This window comes from Dendrobates tinctorius, unplaced genomic scaffold, assembly GCF_039654945.1.
Source record: "Dendrobates tinctorius isolate UK_male_01 unplaced genomic scaffold, ASM3965494v1 ptg000046l, whole genome shotgun sequence".
NCBI lineage: Eukaryota > Metazoa > Chordata > Amphibia > Anura > Dendrobatidae > Dendrobates > Dendrobates tinctorius.
In genome coordinates, this window is record NW_027361714.1 from 60,731,107 (window position 1) to 60,749,115 (window position 18,009).

At 42.5% G+C, this 18,009-nt stretch overlaps 1 protein-coding gene across 1 annotated transcript in view; it reads right to left on the minus strand.

Annotated features, from left to right (window-relative positions):
• Positions 1-10,671, minus strand: part of SLC35F1 (solute carrier family 35 member F1) — a 677,622-nt gene extending 666,951 nt beyond the window's left edge. Inside the window, exon 1 of the mRNA XM_073575938.1 lies at positions 10,184-10,671. Within this exon, the coding sequence (XP_073432039.1) occupies positions 10,184-10,293 (110 nt within the window). The 5' untranslated portion in view covers positions 10,294-10,671. The remainder of the gene's footprint in view (positions 1-10,183) is intronic.
• Positions 10,672-18,009: the final 7,338 nt, after the last annotated feature.

Genomic DNA, 18,009 nt, shown 5'->3' on the forward strand with positions numbered 1-18,009 from the left:
TGTGTTCATTGAACAATGTGGAATCACCGCATCCTATACATAGACTGTGTATTTTATCTTGCAGAGATAGAGTGTCTCCTCAAGATAAATAGACATGCTGCGGTCTATAAAGGTCTGCCACCTGCGTCTTTGAGCGCAGAGTGGAGATGGAATTTCATAAAATCCCCTCCATTATGCTGTAACATCTGGCCGCTGCGGATTGGACGCTGTGGTTGTATGCAGCGTCAAATCCGCAGCATTTTCTGACCATGGAAACATACCCTAAGTGTGCCATGGGTCCTTCAGTTTGCAGGTACTGCTTGGTGATTGATATCACCAACAATGGCTGGCGCGGCATTGGTCCAAGGGGATTCTGTTGACAATGGGGGACCCAGGACGCAGGCCCGTGCAGTCCTGTAGCTGAAGAGATGGAGCACACCTCGCTCTGTGCTGCGCACTGTCTGCTCCCACCAAGACTGTTTCTGGGCGCGCTGTGACTGTAACCGCTTAGCCACGCCCCCTGCTTCCGACTGCAAAGGTCTGACCGGACGTTTACTCTTACTCTTTCCCCCGGATAACAGAGGAGACAGCCCAACAGTTCCGGAACAAGACAGGTACCCACGGCCCAGTTCTCCTCCTTACATAACTACAATTGCTAATTTTGCCTTTCTACACAGGTAATTCTTCTGTTTTCCATTAAGTCTAAGACATCATGTGATTAGAAACTGACTCGCTGAATCCTTCTAAGCCCTATGTAGAAACGGAGGGGGGGTCAATTTTCCCTGCATGAGTCATGAGTCACCGCAAAATCCCTGGCAAGGGAGGGAGAAGCTGGGTCAGGAGGTGAAGAAGGGAATGATTTTTGCAGGAACCAAAGACTTCCTGTTACTACATAGAGCAGAGAAAAGAGAAGATTTAGCTGGCTAGAAAGGCAAAATGAGCAATTGTAAGTACACAGTGCTATATAACATGATAAAAACTTTTTTAATGACTTGTTTAGGCCAGCTGACCGAATTTCCGTGCAAACAGAACAATTGCCGATATGACCATTCTATGAACATAGAACATCATTTTTCTCTGCAGCACTTGTCAGGTTTGCACAGGATGATGTGCTGATGAAATGATGAATTTTAAGCTAAAATATCTACGCACCCAAGAGTGAGCATTGTGCTAATCTGTAAGGTGATTAGTGTTTTCATGGCCTGATAGGAACAGGTATTCCTACGACTGCTCGTTTCCCGATTTTCGACCTTTCCAAAAGCAGCGTAACCCTGAGCCTTCCTTTACATCACTGGTAAATAATGAGAAAAAAAATACACTTAAGGAGAAAACCCTATAATCTTCTCTGAGTGTGCAGCTATTTGTTGATTTGGTTTCATTAACAATAGGAGTGCCTACTGTTTTCTTATTTGTAGGTAATGGGTTCGCAGAGTGTTATGGAACGATTTTGGGAGATAATTGAATAGAATATTGCAGAATACTGAATATGTATAAGCATTTTCCAGAAGAAAAATAATCATACAATTTCCATATTTCTCTTTCATATTCTATTACATGAAATGTTATCTCTTCAGACAGCAACAGCAGTGAAATAGAATTTGCTGATAAAAGAGCATCGCTCATGTCCTGGTACAGCAGCGTTATTCTTTAATATTTTCTCTGCATCATTTAATGACTTTGCATATGACATATTGATGGCTTATCTGTAGGAAAGGTAATCAACCTGAGATTGGTGGGGGGCTTTTCACCTGACCCCCCATTGATCACGTGATATCTTCTCTGGAAGCAGATGTATGGAGTGCAACACTGAGTCGTCGTACATTGTAGTGATCCCTGCTAAGTATTGCAGTGTACCTTCCATGATGGCATTCACAAAACACTATACATGGCTGAAAACAGATGATCAGTGGCTGTGCTGGCAGTGAAACCCCAACTGATCTGATATTGATGACCTATTTCAAAGATAGGAAATTAACATCATAAGGCTGGACACTCCTTTTAATGGGCTGGGCATGACACAGGGATTCTCTCTTTGGTGTCTGAAGTTAAAGGGATCCTGTCATCTTGGAAAATGCAATTAAATCAAATCTGTCAGCAGGTTTTTATTATGTAACCTGAGGACAGTATGAGATCTTGGTTAAACCACTGAATTTAGCAATGTGTCACTTATCAGGCTGTGTGCTGTTGTTTACTTACAGTGAAGGTTTTATCACCTGGTGATTATCATTGCTCTTACTAGCTGGCTTGCCAGGGATCGTCAGACTCTGACTCCTCCTATGTACATACAAAGCATGGTGTGGGCGGGGTTAGCTGTGGTGTGGGAGGGGTTAGCTTTCTCAGCTCTGCTTCATGCTGTATCTAAGAATTTTGGTTGTGTCACAACTGCTGCACCCAGTAAACTGTTGCTTTGCAATGCTGTGGTTCTGGGTTCAAATTTCACCAAAGACAACATCTGCAAGGAGTTTGTACATTCTCCCTGAATTTGCGTGGATTTTCTCCAGGTGCTCTGTTTACCTCCCACATTCTAAAGCTAGAGTGATAGGTAATTTAGATTGTGATCCCCGAAGGGAACAGGGAGGATAATAGAATTAATGGCACTTTATAAGAAAAGCATAATAATAACAATAAATAATAACCTACAGATACAAGGTTAATCTGCAGGTCAGAAACATTACAATTCTGCTACTGGAAGAAAATGAACTTATTTCCGACCCAGAGCTACCTGCTGTCAGTCATGTGGCATGCATACTGCTCACTATACTGTGAATGGAGACTGTAAGCATGCCCGCCACTTCGACTGAAAGATCGCTCCTCACAGATGCCCCCATAACTGAGAGCTGGTAGCTCCTGGGAGAAAATAAATTCATTTTCTCCTGCTAGTCACACTTTTAATAAGGTGGTGGGGCAGCATTATAATGCTGCTTACCCTAGATTAACCCTATATCGACAGGTAAATAGCATTTTCCAGGTTGACAGGTTCCCTCTAAATCCCTTTGTCATGCACTGTTCCCTTAAGCCCTATGCTAGTGTTCACAGTGTAGCAGCTTTGCCTGATTTGTTTTTTGTTTTTTTGAAGAGGATAAAATAAGAACCATTTGTTGGTGGGAATAATGCTTCCTTTCTAAATAATATTTAATTATATATATATATGCATGTCTTTTTTCTTCTCCCTCAACTCATATATTGATATATTGTAGAATTATATGTCACTTCTGTAATCCAGCAAATTCATAGTAGTATAATGGTCTTACAAGGCTATTAAACATCCATATTCTAGGACTGTCTAGACATGTAACTGCATTTCAATCTTTGGAGTGATTTTATTCAAGCATCCAGGAGAGGCACCAGGAGACTCTGAGGACACATGTCGCCATGTCAATATACAGCTGAGGTCCATTTGTTAGGACCCTCTAAGTCCCATACTGGATGTGCTTCCTGTTTCACTGCTGCAAAGAAAAGCACATTCAGTCTGGACAGTTCATTAATCACTAGTGGCCTATGTTCCTTTCATAGAATAAATGGGTATCTCTCAGAAGCTTGAACAAATGCTCTACTATTGCTGGGAAAGAATTCATATAAAGTTGAAAAACGAGAGCATGCTTAACTAACAAGTGCAGTGATTCTGTGTCACACTGCACTCTGGAGTGGATTCTGTCCCTTCCACATTCATGAGTGTATTCAGTCCCTACCACACTCTGGAGTGGATTAGTTTCCTTCCACACTCTGAAATGGATTAGGTTCCTTCCACATTCTGGAGTGGATATGGTCCCTTCCACACTCTGGACTGGATTCGGTCCCTTCCAGACTCTGGAGTGGAATAGGTTCCTTCCACACTCTGGAATGGATTACGTTCCTTCCACACTCTGGAGTGCATTCGGTCCTTTCCACACTCTGGAGTGGATTCTGTCCCTTCCATACTTTGGAGTGGATTCGGTCCCTTCCATACTCTGGAGTGAATTCGGTCCCTTTCACTCTCTGGAGTGGATTGGGTCCCTTCCACACTCTGGAGTGGATTAGGTTCCTTCTTCACTCTGGGGTGGATTGGGTTCCTTCTACACTCATGGGTGGATTGGATCCCTTTCACACTCTGGAGTGGATTGGGTCCCTTCTGCACTCTGGAGTGCATTATGTTACTTCCACACTCTGGAGCAGATTAGGTTGCTTCCACACCCTGGAGTGGATTGGGTCTCTTCCATACTTTGGAGTGGATTCGTTCCATTCCACACTCTGGAGTGGATTAGGTCCCTTCTGTACTCTAGAGTGGATTGGGTCCCTTCCACACTCTGGAGTGGACTCGGTCCCTTCCACACTCTGGAGTTGATTCGGTCCCTTCCACACTCTGGAGTGGATTCTGTTCATTCCACACTCTGGAGTGCATTCGGTCTCTACCACACTCTGGAGTGGAATCAGTCCCTTCCACACTGTGGAGTGGATTCAGTCCCTTTTTCACTCTGGAGTGGGTTAGGTCCCTTCCACACTCAGGTGATCACAACAGGATGACGAATTGCGCATCCTTCATATAGTCCCATTTATATTGCAGGATTCAAAATTTCTAAACAGAATATCATGGAAGAGCTATATAATTCATTTCACATTAAGATGGTATTTCTCCATACTTCACAAAATAGATGTAAATCGGTAAATTTCAGCTCATGTTATATTAAATTGATGGGATTTGTAATAGTAAAGGAGCAAATCAAGTAATATGAAACACATGGTAAGGCTTGAGTAAGATTGTCAAAATTATTGATATTACTAATATTAATTGAAAGAGCCTAGTAATAAAACTTTACATCAGTTCATCAGACACCAGGGCCCAAGTGTGAGCGCTGTCATTTACAACCCCTGTAGCTATGCCCTTGGCTAAGTGCAGAAAAAATGGCTTAAGCAGTTCATTAATTTTTGACAAAGCAAATCATCTAGATTTTTGTATTTAACCTCTTGAGTGCAAAAAGTTGCACATTTGGCAAAATATCACAAAAAATTATAACATACATAAAACCACTCGAGTGGGTGACTGGAGTGCATTTTACAATTTGCGACTTTTCAAAAAGTTGCAAGTGATGAATCAGGTGAAAACATCTGGAAACACATAAAAAGTGACTTTAAAAAAGAGCAAATTAAAAGAAGAATTATGAACAAATTAAAATACAGCTAAACACCAAAAAACAACACAAATTAGGTGCAAATTCAATAATAAATCTGTCTCTCTAGTCTCATTCTCAGGCCGGGGTCACAGTTTCGAGAAACTCACGCAAGTTTCGCACCTCAATACCCTGCACTGCCACTGGCACTCGAACCGGAGCACTCAGCCGCATAGAAATACAAGCAGCCGCACACTCCGGTCCTGAGTGCTGGCGGCAGTGCCGGGTATTGATGCGAGACTCATGCAAGTTTCTCGAAAGTGTGACCCCGGCCTTAGGAGAAGATACTACATGGAGAGAGAGAAAAGGAAGAGAGGCTGAAATGAATGCATGAACTAAATATTCCACTACTTCAGGTGCGATGTCATAACACTGCAAGTATAAAATCCTTAGTCTGAGCAGCCCTGATGTAAATCACTATAACAGGATATTTCTTTTAGGTTAAGTTCACACGACGAGGTTTTGATGCTTCAAATTTTCACTGAGCAAAAAGCGCAGCGTCTTAGAGCTCCAGTAAGTGGATGAGATTTATAGAAATTTCATGCCCGCTTGCTTCTTTTATGCTGTGTAAACTGACTTCTCACGGTGTGTTACTGAAATATACAACATGTCAATTTCTCTTGCGGGTGTGCTGAGTGTTTTGTGCAGATTTCCCCATAGGCTAACATTAGATGCAGAAAAAACACGCACTTGCACTTTTAGTGTGTTTCCACTGAGGAAATGCACTAATAACACATGTAAATCTAACATGACTGTATCAATAAAGTTTTGTCAAAGCCAAATACCAGGAAGTATCAAAAACAAAGAAACTGGACCATCAAAAACACAATAAAAACACATGGAGCAAAGACAAGTAAACTAATTTACCAAATGCTGCAGAAAATCTGCAACTTCAAAAACTGACCAAATACTCATCGTGCGAATAGAACCTTAGGGTTTCATCGGACATAGCAAGTGCATTCCTGGGCCTCATTAATCATGGTGGAAGTTCATGCCAAAATTAAAAATACTACTCAGTGTACTGATGTGTCTCCTGAATTCGGTATTCCAGACAAATAAATACACAATAAGCTAATCACGCTGCAGCCAGATAAAGGAATGTTCAGCTTTTCAACACTTATTGAATTCCTGGCTGTACCTTACCAACAACTAGGGGGCACCTTACAGCTTAAGCATTGACTTAGGCCATAGGGCTCCAGTCTGTTGTACTCACCGAGCCACATTCCGCTTTATGTGAATATTTGGGAGTCACGTCCAATCAGAAATTGAGGAGACACAACTTAATTATAAGGAAACAAGAAATCATGAATTTGCAATTACAGTGGGGCAAAAAAGTATTTAGTCAGTCAGCAATAGTGCAAGTTCCACCACTTAAAAAGATGAGAGGCGTCTGTAATTTACATCATAGGTAGACCTCAACTATGGGAGACAAACTGAGAAAAAAAAATCCAGAAAATCACATTGTCTGTTTTTTTTCCTTTTATTTGCATATTATGGTGGAAAATAAGTATTTGGTCAGAAACAAAATTTCATCTCAATACTTTGTGATATATCCTTTGTTGGCAATGACAGAGGTCAAACGTTTTCTGTAAGTCTTCACAAGGTTGCCACACACTGTTGTTGGTATGTTGGCCCATTCCTCCATGCAGATCTCCTCTAGAGCAGTGATGTTTTTGGCTTTTCGCTTGGCAACACGGACTTTCAACTCCCGCCAAAGGTTTTCTATAGGGTTGAGATCTGGAGACTGGCTAGGCCACTCCAGGACCTTGAAATGCTTCTTACGAAGCCACTCCTTCGTTGCCCTGGCGGTGTGCTTTGGATCATTGTCATGTTGAAAGACCCAGCCACGTTTCATCATCAATGCCCTTGCTGATGGAAGGAGGTTTGCACTCAAAATCTCACGATACATGGCCCCATTCATTCTTTCATGTACCCGGATCAGTCGTCCTGGCCCCTTTGCAGAGAAACAGCCCCAAAGCATGATGTTTCCACCACCATGCTTTACAGTAGGTATGGTGTTTGATGGATGCAACTCAGTATTCTTTTTCCTCCAAACACGACAAGTTGTGTTTCTAGCAAACAGTTCCAGTTTGGTTTCATCAGACCATAGGACATTCTCCCAAAACTCCTCTGGATCATCCAAATGCTCTCTAGCAAACTTCAGACGGGCCCGGACATGTACAGGCTTAAGCAGTGGGACACGTCTGGCACTGCAGGATCTGAGTCCATGGTGGCGTAGTGTGTTACTTATGGTAGGCCTTGTTACATTGGTCCCAGCTCTCTGCAGTTCATTCACTAGGTCCCCCCGCATGGTTCTGGGATTTTTGCTCACCGTTCTTGTGATCATTCTGACCCCACGGGGTGGGATTTTGCGTGGAGCACCAGATCGAGGGAAATTATCAGTGGTCTTGTATGTCTTCCATTTTCTAATTATTGCTCCCACAGTTGATTTCTTCACTCCAAGCTGCTTGGCTATTGCAGATTCAGTCTTCCCAGCCTGGTGCAGGGCTACAATTTTGTTTCTGGTGTCCTTTGACAGCTCTTTGGTCTTCACCATAGTGGAGTTTGGAGTCAGACTGTTTGAGGGTGTGCACAGGTGTCTTTTTATACTGATAACAAGTTTAAACAGGTGCCATTACTACAGGTAATGAGTGGAGGAAAGAGGAGACTCTTAAAGAAGAAGTTACAGGTCTGTGAGAGCCAGAAATCTTGATTGCTTGTTTCTGACCAAATACTTATTTTCCACCATAATATGCAAATAAAAGGAAAAAAAAACAGACAATGTGATTTTCTGGATTTTTTTTTCTCAGTTTGTCTCCCATAGTTGAGGTCTACCTATGATGTAAATTACAGACGCCTCTCATCTTTTTAAGTGGTGGAACTTGCACTATTGCTGACTGACTAAATACTTTTTTGCCCCACTGTATTTGCGGAGAAATTATTCAGCGCACCGTTATTTTATTCACCTCATTCTAACACCACAGGATATATCTGTAAAACTGAAACTGTTGATACAGCATAGTCACAGCATAGCCCAGGACTCCTATGGTAAGCTACATAGCTGGTCACAACCAGCCGATGGATGGTTTAAACAAGTGGTCAACGTTACCGAGAACATAGTGGTTCCCTAAAATGTATTAAGCCATAAGACCTCTAATCTTATAAACATGCACGGACCTTCACACAAGAACCTTTAGAGATAGTATCTACTACAATAACACAAGGTAATTACAACATAATGACATCAAACTACACCGGAGTAAGGGCCCCGTCACACATAGCAACGCACCAGCCAAACAGGCAGCTTCACCAGCGATCAGCACCAGCAACACGCGGGTAACAAGCGACGCACGTCGCTTAGTTACCCACTGTGTACCTTAGTTACCAGCGCACTGGTGCAGGGAGCTGGTAACCAAGGTACACATCGGGTTTCTAAGCGACGCGCGGCACTTAGAAACCCGATGTGTACCTTGGTTACCAGCTCCCTGCACCAGCGCGCTGGTAACTAAGGTACACATCGGGTTTCTAAGTGCTACGCGCCGCTTAGAAACCCGATGTGTACCTTAGTTACCAGCGCCAGCTCGCTGATCGCTGGTCTCCCGCCTGTCACACGCAGCAATGTGTGCTGGCCAGCGGGAGACCAGCGATCAAAAAAATGTCCTGGCCATTCCAGGACGATCAGCGATACCCGGCAGGGGGGCCGGTCGCTGGTAAGTGTCACACACAGCGATCTCGCTGGTGAGATCGCTGTTGCGTCACAAAACTTGTGACTCAGCAGCGATCTCGCTAGCGAGATCGCTGTGTGTGACCGGGGCTTAACGTAAGGCGATAGAGTAGGATGAAAATGAAATACTTCATAGTATTTTCTGAAACAATATATTCCTTCCATTGTAAAGAAATCTTTTACATCACGTAATTCAAAATCTTCGGAAAGTCAGAAAGAAATACTAAGATCCTTGATGCTAACCATTCTATAATGTGTTTCTAAGAACAGGTGGGGATCGGACTTCATGTATCGGACACACGTTTTCACATACAGTACATATATGCTTGTATTACACAGAGGGGGAATGATTAGGACAATAATCAATCATTACCTGACTTGTATTGTAACTTTTATTATTAATCTAATATTTTACTTATTTGATATAACCATCGTCCTGATGTTTTACACTATAAAGTGTTTTCTAAGCAAAATATTTGCTAAATTGTTACTTTGAACAAGGAGAAGGTTTCAGTCCCTCCGAGCTACACCTGACTAATACAATGCTGACTCCGGGAAGTCTATTTTTCATTCCAGCTTGTCATTCTTAGCAGTATGAGTCGAGGTAAACCTGAGCACTGATTGATCTGCTGCTATGAATAGTACAAGGCTTTCACTGGAGAACCTAGGAATTTCCTCGCCTTAGCCAGTGCTGATTCTGCCACAGGTAGCAGGAGATACAAAGACAATATTAAATTGCTCAAGGGTTTTCGTTTATTTATACACCTCACACAACCAGCCTGGGACTGGCACACAGGAGAACAGGTGAATTTCCCGGTGGGCCACTATATAGGAGTAAGTAAGCAACATCCTTCCAAATGAGCAGTAATTTGCTAAATACTGTTGATTCACTATGTTTAAAGGCAGCATCTCATCATTCTTTCAGTGAAGCAAACCCAGTTTATTAAATAGAAGCATAGGTAAATTTGTGAATGAGGGTAATGTAATATTTGCATGCAGCTAAACAGTGGACCCCCAGAGTCAATGTTACTAGTGGGCCCTTGGCACCTCAGTCTGACTCTGCACACAACTAATATCAAGGAACAGACACAACATGCAGAATGAAAGCCTAGGTAATAAAATCATCAGAGACCCTCAAGTCATTGATCTGCTTTGTTTTAGATGCGAAAGAGCAGCTCATTGTGTGATCTCAGAAAACTTGCACTGCAACCCTGCGCCAACCCTCCATATTTCAGATCCAGTCGTGTGTCACATCAGACATTGCTCCATCATCTGGACACTGACCACTTTATCATTAGTTGTCTGCTGTACATGGCCATAGCAGGCAGCCTCTCACCTGTTAAACACTTTCCTCATCCTCTGTAGAGGGCTGGGGCTGGTGGAGATGCTCTCCGCTGGTAGGTTCTCAATGGTGGACACAACATGGTTTGCCTGCTCGGGAATCATCGCTTCTCCAGTCTCAGAGGGCAGGGCGCATCTTCTGGCTCCCAAAGGAGAGGAGCTTGCAACCCAGGATACTACACACCAGGACCTAGCGCTGTTGATGCAAGGGGGGGCACCAGGGATCGCAGCCACAGGTTCTGTAATGCCAAGAGGACCAGTCACACAGTTGATTGGACCTCGAGATCAGACAAACGCTTCAGATGAAGAGAGTCATAACTGGATACGAGCAAGCGCTGAAGCCCCTCAGTTCAATTGTCATTTAACTCTTCCAGTCCAGTGATGATCTGTCCCTGTGAGCTCAGTGCAGCTTGTGTGGCCAGAGTCAATGAGCGGATGAGAATAAGGGAGGTGTGCAGCAGGATCTGCAAGGCAGCCGAGCTGGTGGGCTGTACTCCCCTCAATACATGCTCTCTATGGCGTACCCTACGTGGACCAGCAGAGGGCACCAAAACGTAGATGATGAAGTTCAGAAGCTTCTTATTTGCAAAAAAATATATACTTTTTTGCATTTTAGCAAGTTTAATTATCATAATGATAAAATAAAATACAGCAAAGTGCTTTGAGGTGAATACACTTGAACTCAGCTACAAAAATTATACAACTAATACATCAGGTAATCAAAGTGGGCACCCAAAGGTGTTATCAGAAGGGTTAAACCACTTTAGGCCACTGATCTCTCACTGCAATCATACAGATATGAATGCCTCACATCAAAATCAGTTCAATCGAGACTGTCCGGAATGTTTTTTGGGCATACAGTAAAATCTGGTAACAACATGTGCAAATTGCTGATTTTCACTGATTTTAAAAAGTAAGCAGTGTTTTTAAAAGATTAAACTACTTTGGGCAACTGATCTTACAATGCAGACATATAGAAGAAGACTGGGCAAAAAGTGTTCGAAGTGGTAGGACAGCCAATTATTAAAGGTTCATAAATGTAACTGGTGCTTTTAGAGAAATAGCATCTAAACTCACACTGCCGACACACAGGAGGGGACGCTCCACATCAGAATAAGATCGCTCCAAGCTGCCCAAATGTGTTCTGGACATTAAAGCTAGCATCAATGTGGGTGCACAGCCAATGTTCACAGATTCTAAAAAGTAACTGATGTTTTAAAAAGGTTAAATGACTTTGGGCTGCAATACTCACAGCAGGCAGACAAAATGGGATACCTCATTTCATAATGAGTTCACTCCGTGTCGGCACAATGGGTTTTGGGCATTAAATCTGACATCAAAGTGGGCAGACATTCAATTTTCAAGTATTTAAATAAGTAACTTGTAGGTAAATGAACAATTTTCATTGATTTCAAAAATGTTGTTTTTAAAGGTTAAAAATCATTTTGCATCACTGCAGTCATATAGAAGAAGATACCCCGCATTAGAATCAGTTCAATCCTGGCCAAGAGATTCTGGGCACCAAAACGGGCAGTAAACCAAATTTTACAGATTTGAATAAGTGCTGTTTTAAAAATGTTACTTTAGGCAACTGATCTCAAACTGCCAATACACATAAAGGGATACTCCATGATGCCAAATTCAGATCACCCCAGGCTGGACAGTAATCCGGTCCGTGGCCCCAGGCGGTCATGTAAAAGGGGAGTATTGATTAGGGATAAAGTTTATGTAGTGATTCGTGATGCCAGTTGGAGTGTTCGACTGTAGTATAGCCAGCACTGCACATGATCACTGGGGGAGTAGATGGTGATGGCAGTGCAGATGTTTAACCCTCTCCAACCAGGGCTGACCCCCAGAGATTGTGATGGAAGCAGAAGGCATGGAGTAATAAGGCAGGAGACAAGGAAAGTCACTTTATCATTTACTGTAGTTCAGGTGCAGTTCATAGGAGATATTACAACTCTCACCAGGTTACAGTCTGCTTTGCAGAATGGGAGTTATCCTTCTCTCTGCTGTGACTCGGTGTAAGCTTCCTGCTATTCTAATCCCTTCTGGGACCAAGGCTTCCCAGAGTTTGGAACTTCCAGTATAGCACTACTCACCGTTAGAGATGAGCGACTTTGCCTTTTTAAGGTCGAGTCGGGTTTCATGAAACCCGACTTTCTCAGAAGTTGAGTCGAACGAAATCGGCCAGCTATCGTGAAAAGTCGGACGTCCAACTGAAACACGAAACCCAATGCAAGTCAATGGGGAAGCAAAGTCGTCAGGGAGTGGAGGACAGTAAACACACCTACAGTGCACATTTCAATGCCAACGACATCAATTCTTATTACTTAAGCTTGTCAACCTTAATTTACTAAAAAATAATAGTTACGCACTGAAAACTGGGAGTTATTTAGCTAAGGTTGTGGGGAGGGGTAGGGCTGGCTCCAGGTTTTTGTGTGCCCCAGGTGAAAGAGTGTCAGTGGGCCCCTTTAACACATAACACAATTCATGATGCTCCGATACGGCAGAGAAATATTGGTATAGTGCAATGACAAATACTTTACTTCTTACATTACATGACTGATATCTATTTTAAATTCTACAATAGCGCAAAAACCGGACAGTATATTCCTCCATACAGTATTATGGCCACCACATAGTGTGCCATACATAATAATGAGCTCCATATATTGCTCTATACAAAATAATTGGTCCCATATAATGTTCCATACAGTATTTGATGAGCTGCACATAATGCTACAGTATCTCGTGGTCCCCATAGGATGCTCCAGTATATGATGGGCCCCATGGATGATGCTCCATTGTATGATGGGCCTATATTATGCTCCATATATAATGGACCCCATATGATGCTGCAGTATATGATGGGCCCCATGGATGATCCTCCAGTGTATGATGGGCCTATACACTGTGTGCAATATTATAAGGCAAATGAATATTTTGATCACATCATCCTTTGCATACATGTTGACCTACTCCAAGCTGTATAGGCTTGAAAGCCAACTGCAAATTATGTAAATCAGGTAAGTTGCATCTCTGTAATGAGGAGGGGTGTGGTCTAATGACATCAACACCCTATATAAGGTGTGCTTAATTATTAAGTAACTTCCTTTCCTTTGGCAAAATGGGTCAGAAGAGAGATTTGACGGACTCTGAAAAGTCAAAAATTTTGAGATGTCTTGCAAAGGGATGCAGCAGTCTTTAAATTGCCAAACTTTTGAAGCGTGACTGATCACTAAACAATCAAGCGTTTCATGGCAAATAGCCAACAGAGTCGCAAGAAGCGTGTTGATAAAAAAAGGCTCAAAATAACTGCCCATGAATTGAGGAAAATCAAGCGTGAAGCTGCCAAGATGCCATTTGCCACCAGTTTTGCCATATTTCAGAGCTGCAACGTTACTGGAGTATCAAAAAGCACAAGGTGTGCCATACTCAGGGACATGGCCAATGTAAGGAAGGCTGAAAAATGACCACCTTTGAACAAGAAACATAAGATAAAATGTCAAAACTGGGCCAAGAAATATCTTAAGACTGATTTTTTTAAGGTTTTATGAACTGATGAACTGAGAGTGACTCTTGATGGGCCAGATGGATGGACCCGAGGCTGTATCAGTAAAGGCCAGAGCGCTCCACTCTGACTCAGACGCCAGCAAGGAGGAGGTGGGGTACTGGTATGGGCTGGTATCATCAAAGATGAACTTGAGGATGGAGTAAAGCTCAACTCCCAGACCTACTGCCAGTTTCTGGAAGACACCTTCTTCAACCAGTGGTACAGGAAGAAGTCGGTATCGTTCAAGAAAACATGATTTTCATGCAGGCCAATGCTCCATCACATGCATCCAAATACTCCACTGCGTGGCTGCCCAGTAAAGGTCTAAAAGAAGGAAAAATAATGACATGGCCCCCTTGTTCACCTGATCTGAACCCCATAGTGAACCTGTGGTCCCTCATAAAATGTGAGATCTACATGGAGTCAAAACATTACACCTCTGGGGACAGTGTCAGGGAGGCTGTGGTGGCTGCTGCACGCAATGTTGATCGTAAACAGATCAAGCAACTGACAGAATGTATGGATGGAAGGCTTTTGAGTGTCATCGTAAAGAAAGGTGGCTCTGTTGGTCCCCTTTTTTTTTTTTTTTTGGTTTTGAATGTCAGAAATGTTTACTTCTACATTTTGTGTTGCTCTATTGGTTTACCTGGTGAAAATAAACAAGTGAGATGGGTATATATTTGTTTTTTATTAAGTTACCTAATAATTCTGCACAGTAATAGTTACTTGCACAAACAGATATCCTCCTAAGATAGCCAAATCTAAAAAAACACCACTCCAACTTCCAAAAATATTAAGCTTTGATATTTATGAGTCTTTTCGGTTGATTGAGAACATAGTTGTTGTTCAATAATAAAAAGAATCCTCTCAAATACAACTTGCCTAATAATAATTATGCAAACAAGTATCAACCTAGGGCCTTGTCAGATCACTCCCCTGTTATGGCGACATTTAATTGGGAAAATGGCGGGGGAGGGGAACGGGCACCATGGTCGTTAACGCATTCTGGTTACCTATTATTCAAGCAGATGCTAGGATCCCTGACTTGATAAAATAATTTTTTGCTATTAATGAGGGTACAGCCCCCAGGGAAAGAATGTAGGATGCGTCTAAAGCTTATCTGAATGAGGAATGTTGATCTCGGAAGTGAATAGAGTTAGAACTAAGTCTAGAGAAAATGAGGAACTTTTACAGAAGGAAGCTATCTCTGCACAATTGCAATATTTGAAAACTCAGTCGGATATACATTTTAACACATTAAAAGATGCGGAAAAACGATCAGCCCAACATAAACTTTCAAAAGCTGCAGATAAACGATACTTCCGGCGGCAGGTCTATTTCAGGGAGGGGGAGGGAACTGGACATCTACTAGCTACCCTGATCAAGACTCAATCTGGCCCTGCAATGGTAGCGGAGGTAAAAAACAAAAATGGGGAACTTGAAAGATCTTCTGGGGCAATTCTAGCGAGTTTTTTGAGACATTATATAATTCGCAGGGCGGGTTCTCTGACGAGTTGCTCAGTAGCTTTTTGGGGACTGCTGGTCTGCCTACTCTGTCGGAATCGGAAGCTGTTGGCCTGGAGGCACCAATTAGTCTGGAGGAATTAGAGGAGGCTCTAGATTCTATGGCAGGGAATAAGACACCGGGGTCTGATGGGCTGCATGTGGAGGTATATAACCAGTACCCAAATATAATGCTTCCACTACTGTTGAAGGTGTTTGAGGCGGCCAGAGAAGATGGGCACTTGCCCTGGTCCTTGAATGAAGCAATCATAGTGGTGAACCCCAAGGCTGATAAGGATCCTTGTCTTCCAGAGTCATACAGGCTTATCTCCCTTTTGAACGTTGATGTTAAGATTTTTGCAAAGATTCTGGTGATGCGGCTGTCTAGAGTAATATCTAGTATTATTCATCCAGATCAAACTGGTTTTATGCAAGAGAAATCAACTGCAATTAATATCCGGCGGTTGTATCTAAATTTACAGATCCCATCAAACGGAAAGGAACCTAGGGATGTTGCATCTTTGGATGCTGCTAAAGCATTTGACAGCGTCGAATGGCCATATCTGTGGGCTATATTAGCCAAGATGGGTTCCCATAAAAATTTTATTGCCTGGATACAGCTGCTGTATTCGAGTCCAGAGGCCAAAAGTAGAATTAATGGGGAGATCTCAAATACAATTAACTCACACAGAGGGACCAAACAGGGGTGCCCCCTGTCTCCCTTACTGTTTGATCTGGCAATTGAGCCCTTGGCAGTAGTAATTTGGGCGACACCTGAAATTAAGGGGTTTGGGTATGAGTCTTTGCAAGAAAAAATAGCCTTGCATGCTGATGACATGCTCTTGTTTTTGGGAGAGTGGCCGTCTTCTCTGAGGGTGGCAATGGAAGTCTTTGGATCCTTCGCAGTGATCTCTGGTTTATGTTTTAACTGGGAGAAATCTTCAATAATGCGGGTGGGAGATGCTCCCGAGAACTTCTTGGAATTGGCCAGACGATTAAATGTAGTCAAAGAGTTTAAATACTTGGTAATTCATATTGGGTATAATATACAAGATTTTGAGCGTTTAAATATTACCCCGCTACTTGCTACATTTCATCCAAAAATAAAGGACTGGTGCAAGTTACCACTGAGTATGGTGGTAAGGGCAAACCTGGTAAAAATGGTTCTCATGCCACAAGCTTTGAATGTCCTCCACAATGCGCCCATTTGGATTCCTGGTCGAATCTTTTATCCGATAAACAGAATATTTAGAGAGCTTATCTGGAAGAGGAGTGTTCCTAGAATTCAGTTGGAGGTTTTGTGTACATCTAAAGAACTGGGAGGGATTAGCGGTTCCTGACCCGTTTCTGTATTATCTTGCAGCGCAGTTGCAGCATTTCAGAGGATGGGGGGAGGAGGATTCCTTCATGCGAAGTTCCTCGGGATGTATGCTTACATGCGTAGTGCTAAAGGACTTACTGGTGCAGGCACTAGACTCAGGGCGGTTCCGTCAGGGTCAAGCTATCAATAGTCCGATAATGAAGTGCATGGATAAGACATGGAACATGGCCAAAGAAATATTGGGTATACAGGGAGTCACGGTGCATTCCCTGATCTGGAGAAACTTGACATGTACAGAGCTAAATAAATTAGAGGGTTTTGCGCTATGGGAGAGGAGAGAGCTTAAACTAGTATCACAGCTTTATTCTGAAGGTGAGTTTCGATATTTTGAGGATCTCAAACAGACATTTTCCATCTCTAATAAAAGATTTTTTCTATATCTCCAGCTGAGACATGCTTGTGAAGCACAACAGCAACTCGCTACACTAGGTAATCCAGCTAAAACTCCTCTGTTGAATAGAGTAGTGATGGGAGGAGGATCAAGAGGTATTATATCCATGATATGCAACCATGTTGGAAAAGAGAGTGGCAAGTTTGGAGACGCTGAAGAATAAGTGGTAAGTTGATGTAGGTGATTTAACAGATGATGGATGGGAGGATGCATTGCAGGAAGTCACGAAAGTCTCGGTTAGTGAGGCGTACAGAGTGTCGCATCTTTATTTGCTTCATCGAGTTTATCGAACCCCTGTACGACTGTTGAAAATGGGCTATGCTAGAGAGGCAGATTGTTGGAAATGTGGAATGCCCAATGCGGATCTGATACACATGACCTGGAACTGTCCTCGGTTATGTAGGTTTTGGGGAGGTGTGAATGATTTACTTAATACTGTCTATCAATGTCAAATGGTACTGGACCCCAAAATGTCTCTTCTGGGGTGGGTGGAGACTTTGCTGCTTTCAGAGGAGCACCAGCTGGCAGTCTCACGAATATTATATCAAGCTTGTAAAAGAGTGGCGGCTCACTGGAAGGGATCTTCTGTACCCACAATCACGTAAGTTACCGATGCAGTTAATAATAATATAGACATGGAAAAATATGTGTATCAAAACAAGTAGAACAACTAAGAAATGGGAAGATATGTGGGCACCTTGGTTGGACACATCCGGGTTGGCGCCTCCGAGATTAACATGGATTAGAGTGTTGAGGAGGATATAACCCAAAAATTGTAGCTGTGAGAGACCAAATTCAGAGAGACAAGAGGTTTTTTTTGGGTGAGGGTGGGGGGTGAGTTGGGAGCGATTTTTGTAGGGTTCTATTGTGTTTATGTAATACACTATTTGTGAAATATCCTGTATATGACTATCTGTTTTTTCAATTTTTGAAAATGTTTAATAAAAAATTACCTGATATAAAAAAATAATTATGCAAACAGTGTATAAT